Source organism: Trichosurus vulpecula, chromosome 8 (assembly GCF_011100635.1).
Source record: "Trichosurus vulpecula isolate mTriVul1 chromosome 8, mTriVul1.pri, whole genome shotgun sequence".
Lineage (NCBI taxonomy): Eukaryota > Metazoa > Chordata > Mammalia > Diprotodontia > Phalangeridae > Trichosurus > Trichosurus vulpecula.
The window spans coordinates 200,181,663-200,196,469 of record NC_050580.1 but is presented as its reverse complement, the minus strand read 5'-3'; the positions used below and the strand labels follow the sequence as shown (position 1 = coordinate 200,196,469).

The 14,807-nt window shown below is 40.3% G+C and overlaps 1 protein-coding gene across 1 annotated transcript in view; it reads left to right on the top strand.

Moving 5' to 3' along the window:
• The window catches only part of SLC30A4 (solute carrier family 30 member 4), a 39,845-nt gene extending 26,530 nt beyond the window's left edge, over positions 1 to 13,315 (top strand). The window contains exons 7-8 of the mRNA XM_036734851.1: positions 1,310 to 1,444; positions 8,526 to 13,315. Of these exons, the coding sequence (XP_036590746.1) occupies positions 1,310 to 1,444; positions 8,526 to 8,680 (290 nt within the window). The 3' untranslated portion in view covers positions 8,681 to 13,315. The remainder of the gene's footprint in view (positions 1 to 1,309; positions 1,445 to 8,525) is intronic.
• Positions 13,316 to 14,807: the final 1,492 nt, after the last annotated feature.

Genomic DNA, 14,807 nt, shown 5'->3' with positions numbered 1-14,807 from the left:
GAGATGGTCTTCAAACCCATGGGAGCCGATGAGGTCACTAAGATAGAGGTGATGGAGAAAGAAAATAAGAGGGCCCAGAACTGAGCCTTCAGGCATACCCAGTTAATGAGCATGACGTGGATAATGATCCAGCAAAGGAGACTTAAGGTGGAACACTCAGATGGGTAGAAGGAAAGCCAAGAGAACAGTGTCGTGAAAACCCAGAGTAGAGAGAGAATATCCAGGAGAGGACGGTCACTATTGCCAGATGCTCCAGGGACGTCCAGAAGGGTGAAGATTGAGAAAAGGCCATTGGTGTCGGTAATTGAGATCATTGGCAGCCTTGGAGAAGGCAGTTTTAGCTGAGTGATGGAGTCTGAAGCCATATTGCAGAGGGTTTAGCCAAGAGGAAGAGCCAGGAAGTAGAGGTAGTAATGAGTATGGATGACATTCAAAAATCTTCCATGATCTAGCAACACTAATGCCACATCATCTCATATTGCTCCATACAGCCCCATCCACCAAGGGTTCTCACTCAAATGTCATCTCCTCCATGAAGTCTTCCTTGATTTCTCCACCCCAACCCCCAGTTGGGGATGACTTTTCCTACTTGGACCTCACATAGCACTTCATTTGCATCTTTCTCACACACTTACTGTATTGTTTTGTATGATAGTGATTTATGTCCCATCTCCCCCTGCTAGACCATAGGACACAAGAACAGAAACTGCACCTTATCCAAACTTTGAATGCTCCTAGCACTTAGCAGAGTGTCAGGCACACAGGCACTTAATAAAACTATTTGAATCACCATGTGTTAGGTTTGGTGGTAAATTGTATGTTTAAATGTAAGCTTATAGTTTATAAAACCTAGGACATTTTGTAAAGCATCAGCTTGTCTTGGAGCCTTCTTTGTGATTTGTCCCGTTGCTGCCTCTAAGATTTCTTTCAGACCAAGCTTGGCTGTACTCATTTTTACCTCTGTTACTTTAGGTGACTCTCAAATGCTGTCCGTGTTTTATCAAAGCCAGTGTCACTGTCAATTTTAATTCTTGCATAATATCTTTGTATTTTCTTCCTAATAATCTTTCTTGGTCTTTTAGTCATTTTCTGTGGCTGGGAACTTTTTATTTGAAGACAGATTTGTAGTTTCATTTTATTTATCACATCCTTGCTTCACTGCTAGAAAAATAAATTTAAGCATTCTTGTAACTTTGGAGCGTGTGCGTGCGTGTGTGTGAGTGAGAGATCTAGCGTTGCTAGGGCTGTTTTTGTTTTTTTTTTTTTACCCCCACAAGCTAACGGCTTATAAAACATTCTGAACTTGTAGGGGTGCCGAGTCATTTGAATATAGATTATATCAAAGAAGCTTTGCTGAAAATAGAAGATGTTCATTCAGTAGAAGATATGAATCTTTGGTCTCTCACTTCAGGAAAAACAATCGCCGTCGTCCACCTACAGCTAGGTAAGTTGCTCCCGTGACACTCAGCAGGTGGGATTTGTGATCCTTTATGTCACTGTAGTTGGATAGCAGGTGAATCTGTCAGTCAGCTAGCCTTTATTAAGCGCCTACTATGGACTGTACTAAGTACTGGGGAGAAAAAGGCAAAAGACAGGCCCAGCTCTTAAAGAGCTCGTGGACTAACAGGGGAGGTGAGAGGCAGCAATGGACAGATTTGAGGAAGTGGAATCGGGGAGCAGGGCTTCTGGCAGATGGGTTGAATCAGTGTTTAGTTTGTAATAGAACACTTTTGGTGCAGGCCAGCATACCAAGAAATGTTACTGTTTTAAATCTGAAGATGAAAATAAACACATTTTAGACATGTTTGCCCTGATTTTCTGTATCATCAAAGCTAATGTTCTCAGTTTTAAGTTTTCAGATAATGGCTTATAGATTGAAACGAGATATAGATTGGAGAAGAAGGGGGAGACAGTGAGGAAACGTGCTGCTGACCTTCTGACAGTGAGATAATGAAGTCAAGACTGAGATATTTTCAGATATAATTATTATTTCTCTTTCTTTCATTTTCTCTTTTTCTTTCTCTCTTTCTTCTTTCCTTTCTTCCTTCCTTCCTTTTCTGTATTTCTTCCCTTTTTTTGTTTATATTTGATTCAAGGGTTTTGTTTTTCTTTTAATCTGAGGATGGGGATAGTGATATGGATTACCAAAATGGGGAAGGGGGCGGTTAAAAAAAAAAAAGAGGGTCACGGAAGTATTTATTTAAATGCACAAAAAAGAACAGAAGGAATATCATTAAGAAACAGGACAGTTTTCAAAGTATTGTTAAAACATACTAAATTTGTTGTATATTTGAAGGAGAGAAGCCAGCTTTAGGTGGGACAGATGTGCAACTGCATACCAGGGGTGGGGAGCCTGCAGCCTCCAGGCCACATGTGGCCTTTTGAGTCCAAGTCTTACAGAACAAATCCTTTTATTAAGGGGATTTATTATGTGAACTTTGGATTCAGCCAGAACGCTGCACTTGAGGACCTAGAGGGCCACGTGTGGCTTCGAGGCTGCAGGGTCGCCACCCCTGGCATATGCCATCCTTTTTCTGACCTTTGCATGTAGGAATGCTTATCTTACTTAGCATTAGGTTCAAAATTAAAAAAAAATTATTGGGGGAGGGGAGCCCCTAGGTCTTCAAATTGAGATTTTGGGGGGGTAGAATTTTGCCATTTCAGTACATTATACACTGTCAGAAAGAGTACTCATCCCAGTGAGATCTGAGATCTAATTTACAGGGTGTCCCTAAAGTCTGGACACAGGAAAATTGACGACAGTGTGGAGTTATTGTATCAAGTTCATGTGAATCTTGCAAAGCACATCTACCTTTGCATCACAAATGATGGAAGTCGTATTGAAGATGTTATTTGTTAATATTCCAATTAAATAAAATGTGGCTGAAAATTTCATTCATTTCATTTCTTGAAAATATGCATTTTTGCCTACGTGTCCAGACTTTAGGAACACCCTGTAGTATGAGATGCAGTTGTAATGATAGGGTGATGCTAGATTTCTATTTGAATACAGTCTCCTGTCTAGCTTTATTGAAAAACCAGATGTAATCTACATTTTTTAAAAAATCTAGATAATTCAGTTTGATTGGTAGAGCGTGAAATATTCTCGGGGATGTGGATTCATGCCCTACACTGAGCTTGACTGTGCTTGAGAGGTAGTGAGGCATAGTGGATGAAAATGCTGGATGCAGAATCAGAAACACCTGGATTCAAATCCTTCAAAGAAGAAGGTTGGATTCAGTAATTCAGGCCCCTTCCTGTTCTCCAATCCTTTTAATGTGATTCAAGCATGAAAGGGGTCGTTGGTCAAAGTGGTTAAATGTTCCAGTTTTGTAAACTGACATTTCCTCCCTTCCTTCCCTCCTTCCTTCCTTCCTTCCTTCTTCCGTTAACACATTAGTAAGTGTCTGAGGCTGGATTTGAATTCAGGTCCTCCTAACTATATGGCTAGAACCCTCTCTACTCCGCCACCTAGTTGCCCCAGTAAACTAACATATTTTTAAAATTGTTTTTATTTCAAATTCATTTCCAAATACGTTCCCATTTTCTTCCCTTACAAGAAGGATTTTAAAAAGAAAAAGGGATGAAAAGGTTTATCAAAACCAAACAATACATTGGCATTATCTGAGAGTATGTGTGATATTCCATCCCCATAATTCCCTCCATCTCTACCATAAAGGCTGATGCTTTTTCTGCACCATGGGGGTGGGGGAAGGGGATGAGGACAAGCTTAGTCATTATAATTACATCGTTCGATTTGCTTTTACCCTCCCATTTATGTTAAAGTTGTGCCTGGTTGTTGGGTTTGTTGGGGTTTTGGGGGGTTTTTTGGTTCTTCTTACTTGAAAGATAATAACAATGGTTATCGTTTGTATAGTGCCTTAAGGTTTGAAAAGCCCTTTCTTTACCTCATCTCGTTTGATCCTCACAACAACCCCGAGAGATAGGAAACCAAGGCAGACACACAGATGAAGTGACCTGCCCAGGGTTACACAGCTAGTAAGTGTCAGAGGCAGCATTTGAACTTGGGCCTCTCTGCAAGTACAGTCCCTCTTGTCCACTGCGACGCCTCGCTGCACGTACACAAGTCTAAGTTATAAGCAGTCTGCCCAAATCATGAGGGTGGAAAATAAATAACAGATAAGTCAGAGGTCTTTATAGACGTGGCCCAGAGTAGGAGTAATAACAGTATAAGTGTGTGTCTGTGTATAAAACAATGTGTGTGTGTGTGTGTGTGTGTGTGTGTGTGTGTGTGTGTGTAGGTAAGTGTAGTGCACATGTGGCCCTGTAGGTCCTCAAGTGTGGCCCTTTGACTGAGTCCAAACCTCACAGAACAAATCCTCTTAAAAAAAAGATTTATTCTGTAAAACGTGGACTCAGTTAAAAGGCCACAGCCAAGGACCTAGAAGGCCACATGTAGCCTTGAGCCCACAGGTTCCCCACCCTTTGATATATGCTGGTATACATATGTATATATTATATATGTGTATGAGGTATTGTATCAGGAGGGCCGAGTTTATAATCTCAAAGAAGATCATAAACATGTCTGAAAGGTTCGGAATCGCCGGATATAAGAAACTCTCAAAGTAGAAGGCAGAAGAATCAAAACATTTATTTAGGCTCCACAGTAACCAACCCATGAACCAGCAACCCCATTTTGATATGTTGGTCATAATCTTCCAGGCCCAATAAGTACGCCTTGAAAGAGTAACCAGGAGGCTACAGAGAAACATGATTGCGTAAAGCAAAATCATGTTTCCCCCTTGATGGTAATAAGATTACCCACTGGACTGAAGTCTTTGTTCAGCTTCCTCCCGTAGATCAGCTCTGCTGCTGGCAGCTCCTGCCTCAGCTGTGTCTGTTTCTGAAACTGAAGCTGCAACTGAAACTGACGATGTAACGGTCGTAACTGCCTCTGTAACGGTCGTTGTAACTGCCTCTGGCTCCAACCGGAAAAGGAAAGAGAGGAAGAATCTTCAAGCTGTCCTCTCCCCTCTTATAGGGTTTTTGACATCATCAAGCTCCGCCCAAATGACCAGGGCCGATTGGTTCCTGAGTTGGCTCCTCCCCCTAGGGTAGACCAGGTTCTGGAGCTAACACCTCCCCTCAGCCAGCCCCATGACTCCCCACACAGGAAGCCGTCTGCCTCCCGGCATGCTCCCCGGGCCTCCTGCCCCGGAAGAGCAAGCCACAGTGTCCAGGGAAGCTCAATGAGGTAAGCTGAGTCATTCAAAGAAAACAAAGGCCATTCTGGTTACACTCCACCCCTATGTTATAGGATACATAATCTAATCAGCCATGTATCCTAGAACATACATTGTGATCCAATTACAAAGGAAACTAAAACATATCATTCATTATAAAGCAAAACATATCATTTGGTGACATTCCTAAATATTGGTTTACGATTCAAATGTGATCCACCCCTAGATCCCAGCAAAATAATCTCTTCAATCAATCATCCCCAAAATAATTATTAATAATTCAAATGTCCACCCCTAAATCCTTGTATCCATTACATAGGATCAATAATATCATAACAATAAAACAACACAGCAAGGATAACACAAAATAAGTAAACAGAACACTATCATCATTTCCACCCCCCTTGAACGATTGGGGCTCAAAATCTTGGGGTGAGGGGTGAAGGTCTCATTTTCCATAGCTTCTTCATGCTGAAATTGGATGTAGAGATGGCCCTGCCCCCAAAAAGTCCCATTCCAGAGGTCATTTATTTAACAAGCTGGCAGGAATTCCAAGAATGCTACATGCTTAGGCAGTCACCGGAAAGTGCAGGGTGCTTAAGCCTGAAGGAAACAAAACTAGCAACAAGGTTAGCCAAAACAAAGGACAAAAAGAATAGACAAGTATGGACTATAATTCTTCAAATAAAATCATCTCAAGTTTGGTTGAGATTTCAGTTATGCAAAGATCCAACATCAGAGCCAAACTCAGGTGGGAAATGTTTCTTTTCAAAAGGAACATAATGAGGAAGCCAAGAGGATCCCACCCTAGATATAGACTAAGATCGTCCTCCCAGCCTTTCCCCAGATGTACAAGTTTTCATCCGTTGATCACACAAGGTCACCTTCACTCTGAGTGGCTTGTGGGCTTGCAGGAGCAGTTCTTATTTCCCTATTTCTCGTGTTATCAAGTCCTCTATACATTCTGTATAATTCATTGGTTGGAATTCCATCTATCATTTCAAAACCTACCCCTGCTCTCAATAAAGTAGTAAACATTTCTTTCCTTGTTACTCTCCTTTGGCGCCAAGTTTGCTGGTTATACACTCTTCTCTCTCGAGGAGATCTATCCCTTCCCCAGTCACCTAAGTCATATAACTGTAAAATCTTATTTATCACTGTTGTAAGACGGCTCCCTACTTCTCCAAGTAATAAATTCAAAATTAGTTGTTTATAAGCAGGGGGAGCTGTCCTAATTATTAAATTCCTATGAGACAGTCCCATTGGATCATTGTAATATTTGTCTGCAGTTCCTGTCATAATGGCAGTCTTCATTACCTCCTCCTTTAGTCTCATGATACAATCTCTAAGTGAATACCAGGGTCTGTGCTCAGTGGGCCACATAGAATCAGTATCATATCTCTTATTGCATCCCACAGCGGCTAATGCCAACAGAGTAGTCCTGCTATCACCATCTCCTTGCTGATGATGTTCCCTAAAAGCTTGTTGAACTAGAGGATCATGGCTGATACCTATGAATCTCATGCAGTCTGTCCCATCTACTGATATTCCACCGGCCCCTTGATCACTGAGTCTTACCATCCAAGATATCAATGGTTCTCCTATTCTTTGGCTGAATCTACTCAAAATATCTGTGACCTCTTGCGGTGAGAAATCTTCCTGAATTTCCCTTGTAACTGAATCTTCACCTCGGGTTTCTGTCTTCCTCCTTTGTATGGGTCGAGCCCTTGTCTGATCATTTAACCATCTCCTATTCTCTGTGTGAGGCACATCCTGAACCCCAGTAGTGTTTTGTGCCTCAGCCGGCTCTTTCTGGGCTGGGTTGAAATGCACTCTGGGCTTTTTTGGTCTCCTGTTGCTCTTAGCCACATTAATAGAAAAGTTCTCATTTGAGTCAGTTTGGTCTTCTGCTATCTGAGATTTCCCTTCTTCCTGTGGGGTAGGAGTGCCCCCATGTCTTTCACTTAATCTCAATCTTTCGTATACTAGCCGGTAGGCTGATAACACTATCCAGCTTTGCCTAGATAGTGATGCCCCTGACTGAATCCCAACTTCTCGTAAACACTTTTCTAAATCCCTAGGATCTCCTCTCCGTAGCCTTGGTTCCCAGTTTTCACAGGGTCCAGCTTTTTTAGCCAATTCTTTTGCTAGGGAGGAATAAAATGGATCCTCCCATCCTGGGATATTTATCTCTTCCTCTGGAATTGTTCTGCTTCTAAATAGAGATCTTATACCTAGCGATCCTGTTCGTGACGCCAAATGTATCAGGAGGGCCGAGTTTATAATCTCAAAGAAGATCATAAACATGTCTGAAAGGTTCGGAATCGCCGGATATAAGAAACTCTCAAAGTAGAAGGCAGAAGAATCAAAACATTTATTTAGGCTCCACAGTAACCAACCCATGAACCAGCAACCCCATTTTGATATGTTGGTCATAATCTTCCAGGCCCAATAAGTACGCCTTGAAAGAGTAACCAGGAGGCTACAGAGAAACATGATTGCGTAAAGCAAAATCATGTTTCCCCCTTGATGGTAATAAGATTACCCACTGGACTGAAGTCTTTGTTCAGCTTCCTCCCGTAGATCAGCTCTGCTGCTGGCAGCTCCTGCCTCAGCTGTGTCTGTTTCTGAAACTGAAGCTGCAACTGAAACTGACGATGTAACGGTCGTAACTGCCTCTGTAACGGTCGTTGTAACTGCCTCTGGCTCCAACCGGAAAAGGAAAGAGAGGAAGAATCTTCAAGCTGTCCTCTCCCCTCTTATAGGGTTTTTGACATCATCAAGCTCCGCCCAAATGACCAGGGCCGATTGGTTCCTGAGTTGGCTCCTCCCCCTAGGGTAGACCAGGTTCTGGAGCTAACACCTCCCCTCAGCCAGCCCCATGACTCCCCACACAGGAAGCCGTCTGCCTCCCGGCATGCTCCCCGGGCCTCCTGCCCCGGAAGAGCAAGCCACAGTGTCCAGGGAAGCTCAATGAGGTAAGCTGAGTCATTCAAAGAAAACAAAGGCCATTCTGGTTACAGGTATACACACACACACACACTGAAAATAGTAAGCCATCACTAAATACATAGCATTCAATGTTAAAACTACATATTTCAATGTATTTAATGAATATATAATATATAATAAATATATATACTGTGACTATTTTTACTTCTACTGTTATAGTACTTTCCTGTTAACAAACTACCCTTCTTCCCAGAAAACAAAGTGGTGCCACCTTTGACTCTTGTCTCCCCTATGTGTTCATTTATTAACGTGTAACAACTCATCATTATCAAGCAATATTAACCAAGTTTTCCCTTCTTTCTGTCGTAGCCCCTGGCAGTTCATCGGAATGGGAGGAAGTGCAGTCCAAGGCCAGGCACCTGCTGATAAACACTTTTGGGGTCTATAAGTGCTCCATCCAGCTTCAGAGTTACAGGCGAGAAGTGAGCAAAACCTGTGGAGCTTGCCGTGGTGCCAGTGCCTAATGCCACGCTTTGGGAACTACAGCCTTATTTATCGTGCAAACACTAGCGAGCAGCAATAAGTGACCATATGAATGAGCGACTGGGATCCCTGACAGCTCAGCCCGAGTCAAGAAGGATCACGGTCCACGAGGACCCTTAGAAGAGCCTTGACAGCATGTAGCCTGGGAGAGGTCAACATTAAATGATCATTTAACTATGATTTTCAGACAGGGATGTTACCAAAATATTGTTTACAGAATGAGACGTGACTCTGCAGATACCTCGTAGGCAAAGCGTAAAGATGCCCTTTGTTAATAGGATCACGTAATGTCACACAACGGCTTTCAAGGAAGAACCCAGAATTCAGTACTTGCTTTTTTTTTTTTTTAAAGAAACATTTAAAAGCCAAATTACTTTGAACATCAAAAAAGTTTAAAGCGCTGAATTTTTAAAACTATGTTGGCTCAGTGGGATGAGCTGGGGTCACTTTAAAAAAAATCCTCAAGGTTTTAGGGAGCTCTGGAAAATATCAAGAAATAGAAGCAAATACGTATTCCCAAGTGTTCCATAAATGTTTTCCTTTATAAATAATTCAGAATGTCATTGGTCTGTTTCTGCCTTACAACTTTTATTTTTTCCAGATGTTAGAAACAGGGCTTTGAATCTCAAGGCATGATACGTTTTAATTGTTATCTTCTAAGGCAGAGCCAAACACACTTTAACGTGATTTGTTGGTCATCGTCATTAAAATCATTTAGGAAATATTTCCAGTGTTATTCTGCATTAGGGAAATTATAGTTTTAAATTGTGATCATTTAATTTGAAATAAGGGACAGAAGGATGGTGTTGAAAGTTTCCAGAACCTATACTAACTAAACTATTTTGTTATTAAGTGAATTAAATTTGACTGAAGCTAAAAACCGAACCAGTAATTCACTGCCCTTTTTAGACCCTTTCATTCTATATATCCCATTGGTTTGGCTCCTACCTACTTAAACATGAGGTAAATATATAACCTGTCCAATGGCCCTTCCAACATAAAACTCTATGAGGCTCAGCTTTGCACACCCACCCCTCCTACCTACACAGATTAATAACCACATTCTCCCAGAATTTGGGCCTACCTTTGTGATGTGGGCCAGTATATTAAGAGTCAGGGATTCTCCGTAGTAGATAGATGCCTTGAAGCTGTGTTTTGGTGTAGCCACAGCAAAAATGCCAAAATGAGCGCTATGGAAAAAATACTTTGTGAAGATTGCCGCCAAGTCTCATGTTTTTGGAAGTACCCTGGTGATAGTTGTTAGCCTTGAATCAGCCAAAAAGGAAGCGTTGAAAAGTATGAAACTGAAGACAAGTCTGACTATGAGTTGAGGACTGCACAGTTTAAGCAAAATTGAGGGCAAGAGTTGTTATTTGCTCAAAATTCACAAGAAGTGTTGGCTCATTTGTGAAATATGTTGAGAATCAAGTCAGGGAGGTAATGACAGATGACCAGGCTTCCAGCTACTGGAAGGAAATAAGAAAGGAAATCAGTATTTCTCCAGCACCTACTATGTGCCAGGTTCTGTTCTGAACAACTGGCATTATCAGAATCTACGTTAGAAATCCAGCTTCATTTGGGAGAAGTACCAGGTTCTAAGGTAATCAGCTCCTAGTGAGGTTAGGTCTCAAATCCTGGCCAATAGAGATTCCCTCTGGGAACAAAAATTAGAAAATTCATTGTATCTTAACTAGAACATCCAAATTCCAAAATATGGTTTAGGGGCAGAAGATTTCAGAATATGAGGCCTATCTATATAAATTAACTAAACTGTGCAAACTGGGGGTAATCCTGCACCTGGAAGGCAGATAGTGGTAACCAGAGAGTGTTTGAGTGAACATTTGTACACTTGGGGGCTATGTGTACCATACTGCATGGCATTTCCACCTGCCTCAAGTGGCTTTTTTTTTTTTTGGGTAAAATGTGGTGGCATCCTTTGTCCCACCAATGTCACTTGTACCGCTTAATCTTAGTCTTCCTCTTAACCTCCTTAGGAGTATCTGGCTTTTCACAGTAGATTTGCTCTTGAACGAGGTATATAAAGGTGTATAAAGACTTACAAAATACATTGAGGGGTCTTGCTATGTAAAAGAATCCTATTATGAATTTTTTTGTAAAATTGGAAATCACCTACTTTGTTCTGTAAATCCGAATCTTGGTACTGCCTAAATCAGAGCACACTTAAATTCTTCTGTAACCCTTCTTTGCATACAAGGACAATGCATTTTATTATTAATTTATATCATAGGATGGTGACTTTTTGTAACATAGTAAAGCTTGCTTTAAGAAAGTAAATTAATGATTTTATGTGAGGTATGCAACTCCAAATGACATCAGATAGAATACTGGGGAATTTATTTGAATAGGGCAATGTATGGATATAAACCCCCAAGCCAGATAATGTGCAGTTCAGACTGGCCTTAAAATACAGTGGCTAAGTTGGTTCCACACAGTGTGGAGAAGATTGCCTTAGATGTAACTTTTATTTGATCTAATTTATTGCATATCCTAGGATTTGGAACTGTCTTTGAACATAATTTTTATAGTTTAGAGTAGGCCAAGGGTCTTAAGCAAGGTATTTCTTGTTTCACTGATGATGCTTTTTACTTGGACGTAAGATGGAGGTATATCTGAAGTATAGTGGGGCATGTTTATGAGGGCTTTGAAGGACAGGGCTGCTGTTATTTCTGAAAGTGTTCCTCTGACTATCATGCTACAGTCATTTTCATGTAAAACTACATGTTTTTGAAGAACTGCATATCGTATTGTTTCTTTGCCACATGACCAAATTGATCTTTCCATTCTTCTTCCTTTTCTTTGGATCTTTGGACCTTCTGAAGGCCACTATCTTCAAGGACAGTTTTCTAGGCTCACTTTTATGTTCTTCAACATCTCCTTTACTGCTGGGCTCTTGCCTGGCCCCTTCAAGCCCCCCAGGTCTAAAGTCTTTGGGTTTTTTCATAGGATAGACTTGGATGAGGTCTAAGCCCCTTCTGAGACACTGGAGAGTGGGAGAAGAGATTTCCTTACCGTTAATGTCTTTCACAGCCTTAACACCATTATTAGAAATGTATTTCCAGGTTAGGTGGAATTCTTTCCCAATATTCCCAACCCACACCGCCTGCGAAATAGTGCGCTTCCTCAGTAGTCTAGGTGTAGTTGGGATTGACAGATTGTGAAGAGTTTCCTTCAGCGTTAAACAAGACAGTCAGTTATTTTTAGGAAACAAACAACCAACATATATCTATTTGGAAGACAAAAGTGGTTCACAATTAAATTGAGTTGAATATACATATATATATATATATATATAATGGATTTATTGGTTCTTCTTAATTAGTGAGAGGCAACATGGTTCTAAGGCCAGAAGGCTGGCCTTAGAACCTGGAAAAGTCCTCATTCTGATATATTCTAGTTACATGACTATGGGCAAATGGCTTAAACTTTCACTAACCCCAGGCAGCTCTCTAAAACTATAAACTACCACTGAGTTGCACGAATGGAGGGAGTTTTCCATGACAGGAGCTCTCTAGTCTGATGAAATAATAGGTATGGATCAAAAAATCATTGTGGCGAAAGTCCTTCCTAAAAAGCTCAAACGCTTGATGTGTTCTAGACAAAGTTTTGAACTCAGGCTTATGTCTGACATGCAAGACAATCAGACCAAGGGATGAATGCCAGTTATTTAATTGCACTTCACCAGAAGATCCAAATAAGTGTCAGTTGTAAAATGGACAGAGGCACCTCCTCAGATGCTGCATGGATAGCTGTGGGCTTTATCATGGGGCCTTGTTTTTTGATTAATTTGTTCACACAGTTGTAGAAAGGAGTGAAGTCTGTGGTTTTCAAATTATGTATTCAACCCACTGTATCTAGACAAAATACACCTCATTCCTATTGCAGGCCTGCCTCGTGACTCCAGCTGGCCACTACTTCCAGTCTCTTACAGATCCCATTCTGTAAATATTTGTTGGTCTTTTCAAGCACTTGATATGGGAGCTAGAGAAAGGGTTATGGGGATCTCTTTGTTCGAGGTCCTGCATCTCAGGTACATGCAGGCCTTCAACTTAGCCAGCCTGAATTCGATGGCTTTATCAAGCCAAGTTTTCCTGCATACTGTTGCAGATGTACAATAAGACCAATAAATCTGAGTTTGTCTAATTTTGATAAGATTGGTAATTATTGGAGAGAATTTCTCAGTTTCCGTGATAGTGTTAAGTTAGAATATTTTAGTACATTTTGAATTTATTGTAACACTAAATTAGAATGTTCATATGAGGACCTTTGCAGGCAAAAAAGGTCTAGTGGCTTTGGGAAGCTTATGCTTCGTTTTAAAAGTATATCATTAAATAAGCCATATCACAGTTTGATGGAACTGTGTTTATACTTTTCCATAGACCCTTTCAGAAACTGGGTATTTTGCACATGTTCGGTTATAGAAGGATTTATTTGAAACAGGGGTTTGTCCATGTAATTGGAGATCAAAGTATGGTATATATTTACTGTATCTGAAATTTTTAAACTGTAATTTCCTAAACATTTATTAAAATAAAACACATGGGAAAACAACTTTTCCTTTATTAAACAGAGTCTACAATCTCTTTTAAAAACTAGAATTCTCTTGTCTTTATTCATTACACATTCACTTTAGACTCATTTATTGGCAATCTTAAGGCACACTCTTTTTTTCTTTTTTTTAAAAATCTGTCAACAGAATAACATCAACTTAAGTAACCGCTATATTTCAGTGCCTTTGTTAGGCATTTAGGAAGTATGATGTATGAAGCCGGCCCAGTTTACTTCTAATTCCAAGTGGCCACTGATAATGGATTTTAAAGCATAGGAATTGTTTATTCCTCTGTGGATCCAGGGTAAAGTGGGATGTTCCCTTCCTGGAAGGTGGTGCTAACCATTTCCAGCATGTGTATGAAGCAAGTGCCAAAGAGTATTTTTAAGTATTTGAGGGTTTGTTTGTTTTTTTTAACACATATAAACATTGAGACTTCCTAAGTCTGAGGAAGAACTCTATCCCCTTCCCTGAATTCGCAATGAGATAGAAATCTGATTTGAAACTTTGTTAACCAGTGTTGTCTTATTGGTTATCAAAGGTCTTTTGGCTAAGGGGTTATGCTGAATATTCATCATCAATAGCTTGATTATTTCAAAATAATTGTGAGCCTTATATGCATTTTTCTAAAGGCATAATGTTTCTGTTTTATGGCTTTTTGAGGAGGAAAACTTCCTTTGGTGATTAGTAAATGTTGCTTTCCTTCTCTGACTTTTTAAATACGGCAAAAAAATTGTAAGTGAGTCCTTCAAATAGGCTAAACCACAACAAAGTGACTCTTTGGAGCAAATTCAGTGCTAATAAACAGGGAATCATGTTGGTTTTTTTTTAAGGCCGTGAGCCTGTTTTTCATTTCGGATAACGTGATTTTTGTTATTTCCATGGATACCGAAGATAAGCATCTTTCCTTTGATACTATCTGTGTGAAGACTTCTCCCCATGTGTCTACTTAACACATTCTTAACCAAGACATAGTGCCTTTGATTCTGGGTCTCTACAGCTCATCTGTATGCACTTTCAAACATTAACACCAGATTCCAATTTGGGGCTTTATTCTTATGTTACTGCTTTTTTCTAAAGTTCAGCTAGAGTTTAATAAGCCCGTATGGTTTCCAAGTGTTTCCTTTCCACTGTCCTATAACTGGAATTACCACAGCTGTTTATTATACCTTTTAATTGCCTAGTTCAGTAATAAAAATATGAATTAAAACAGAAGTGGGAGACCTGAATTTTTCAATTTTGTTACACTCTTCCCCTATCTATAAAGGGGTTGGGCAAGGTAATAAGGTTGTCCAGTCACTACATTTATAATTTTGACATTTCAATAAGGTTGTCAACCCTAGAGTTCATCCATTTGCTAACTGGATTTCTTTTTTGTCATGTTATCCTTTTCCAGCTAAGTTAATTCCTTTTTAGGGAAAAAAGGCGTTGTCCCATAACATTAGGGCTGAGTCACTTCAATAAATAATATTCTTGAGTATTAGGGCTGGAAAGGGACCTTGTGCAACCATCAAATTATTGGGGCATGAGGTCAGTTTAAG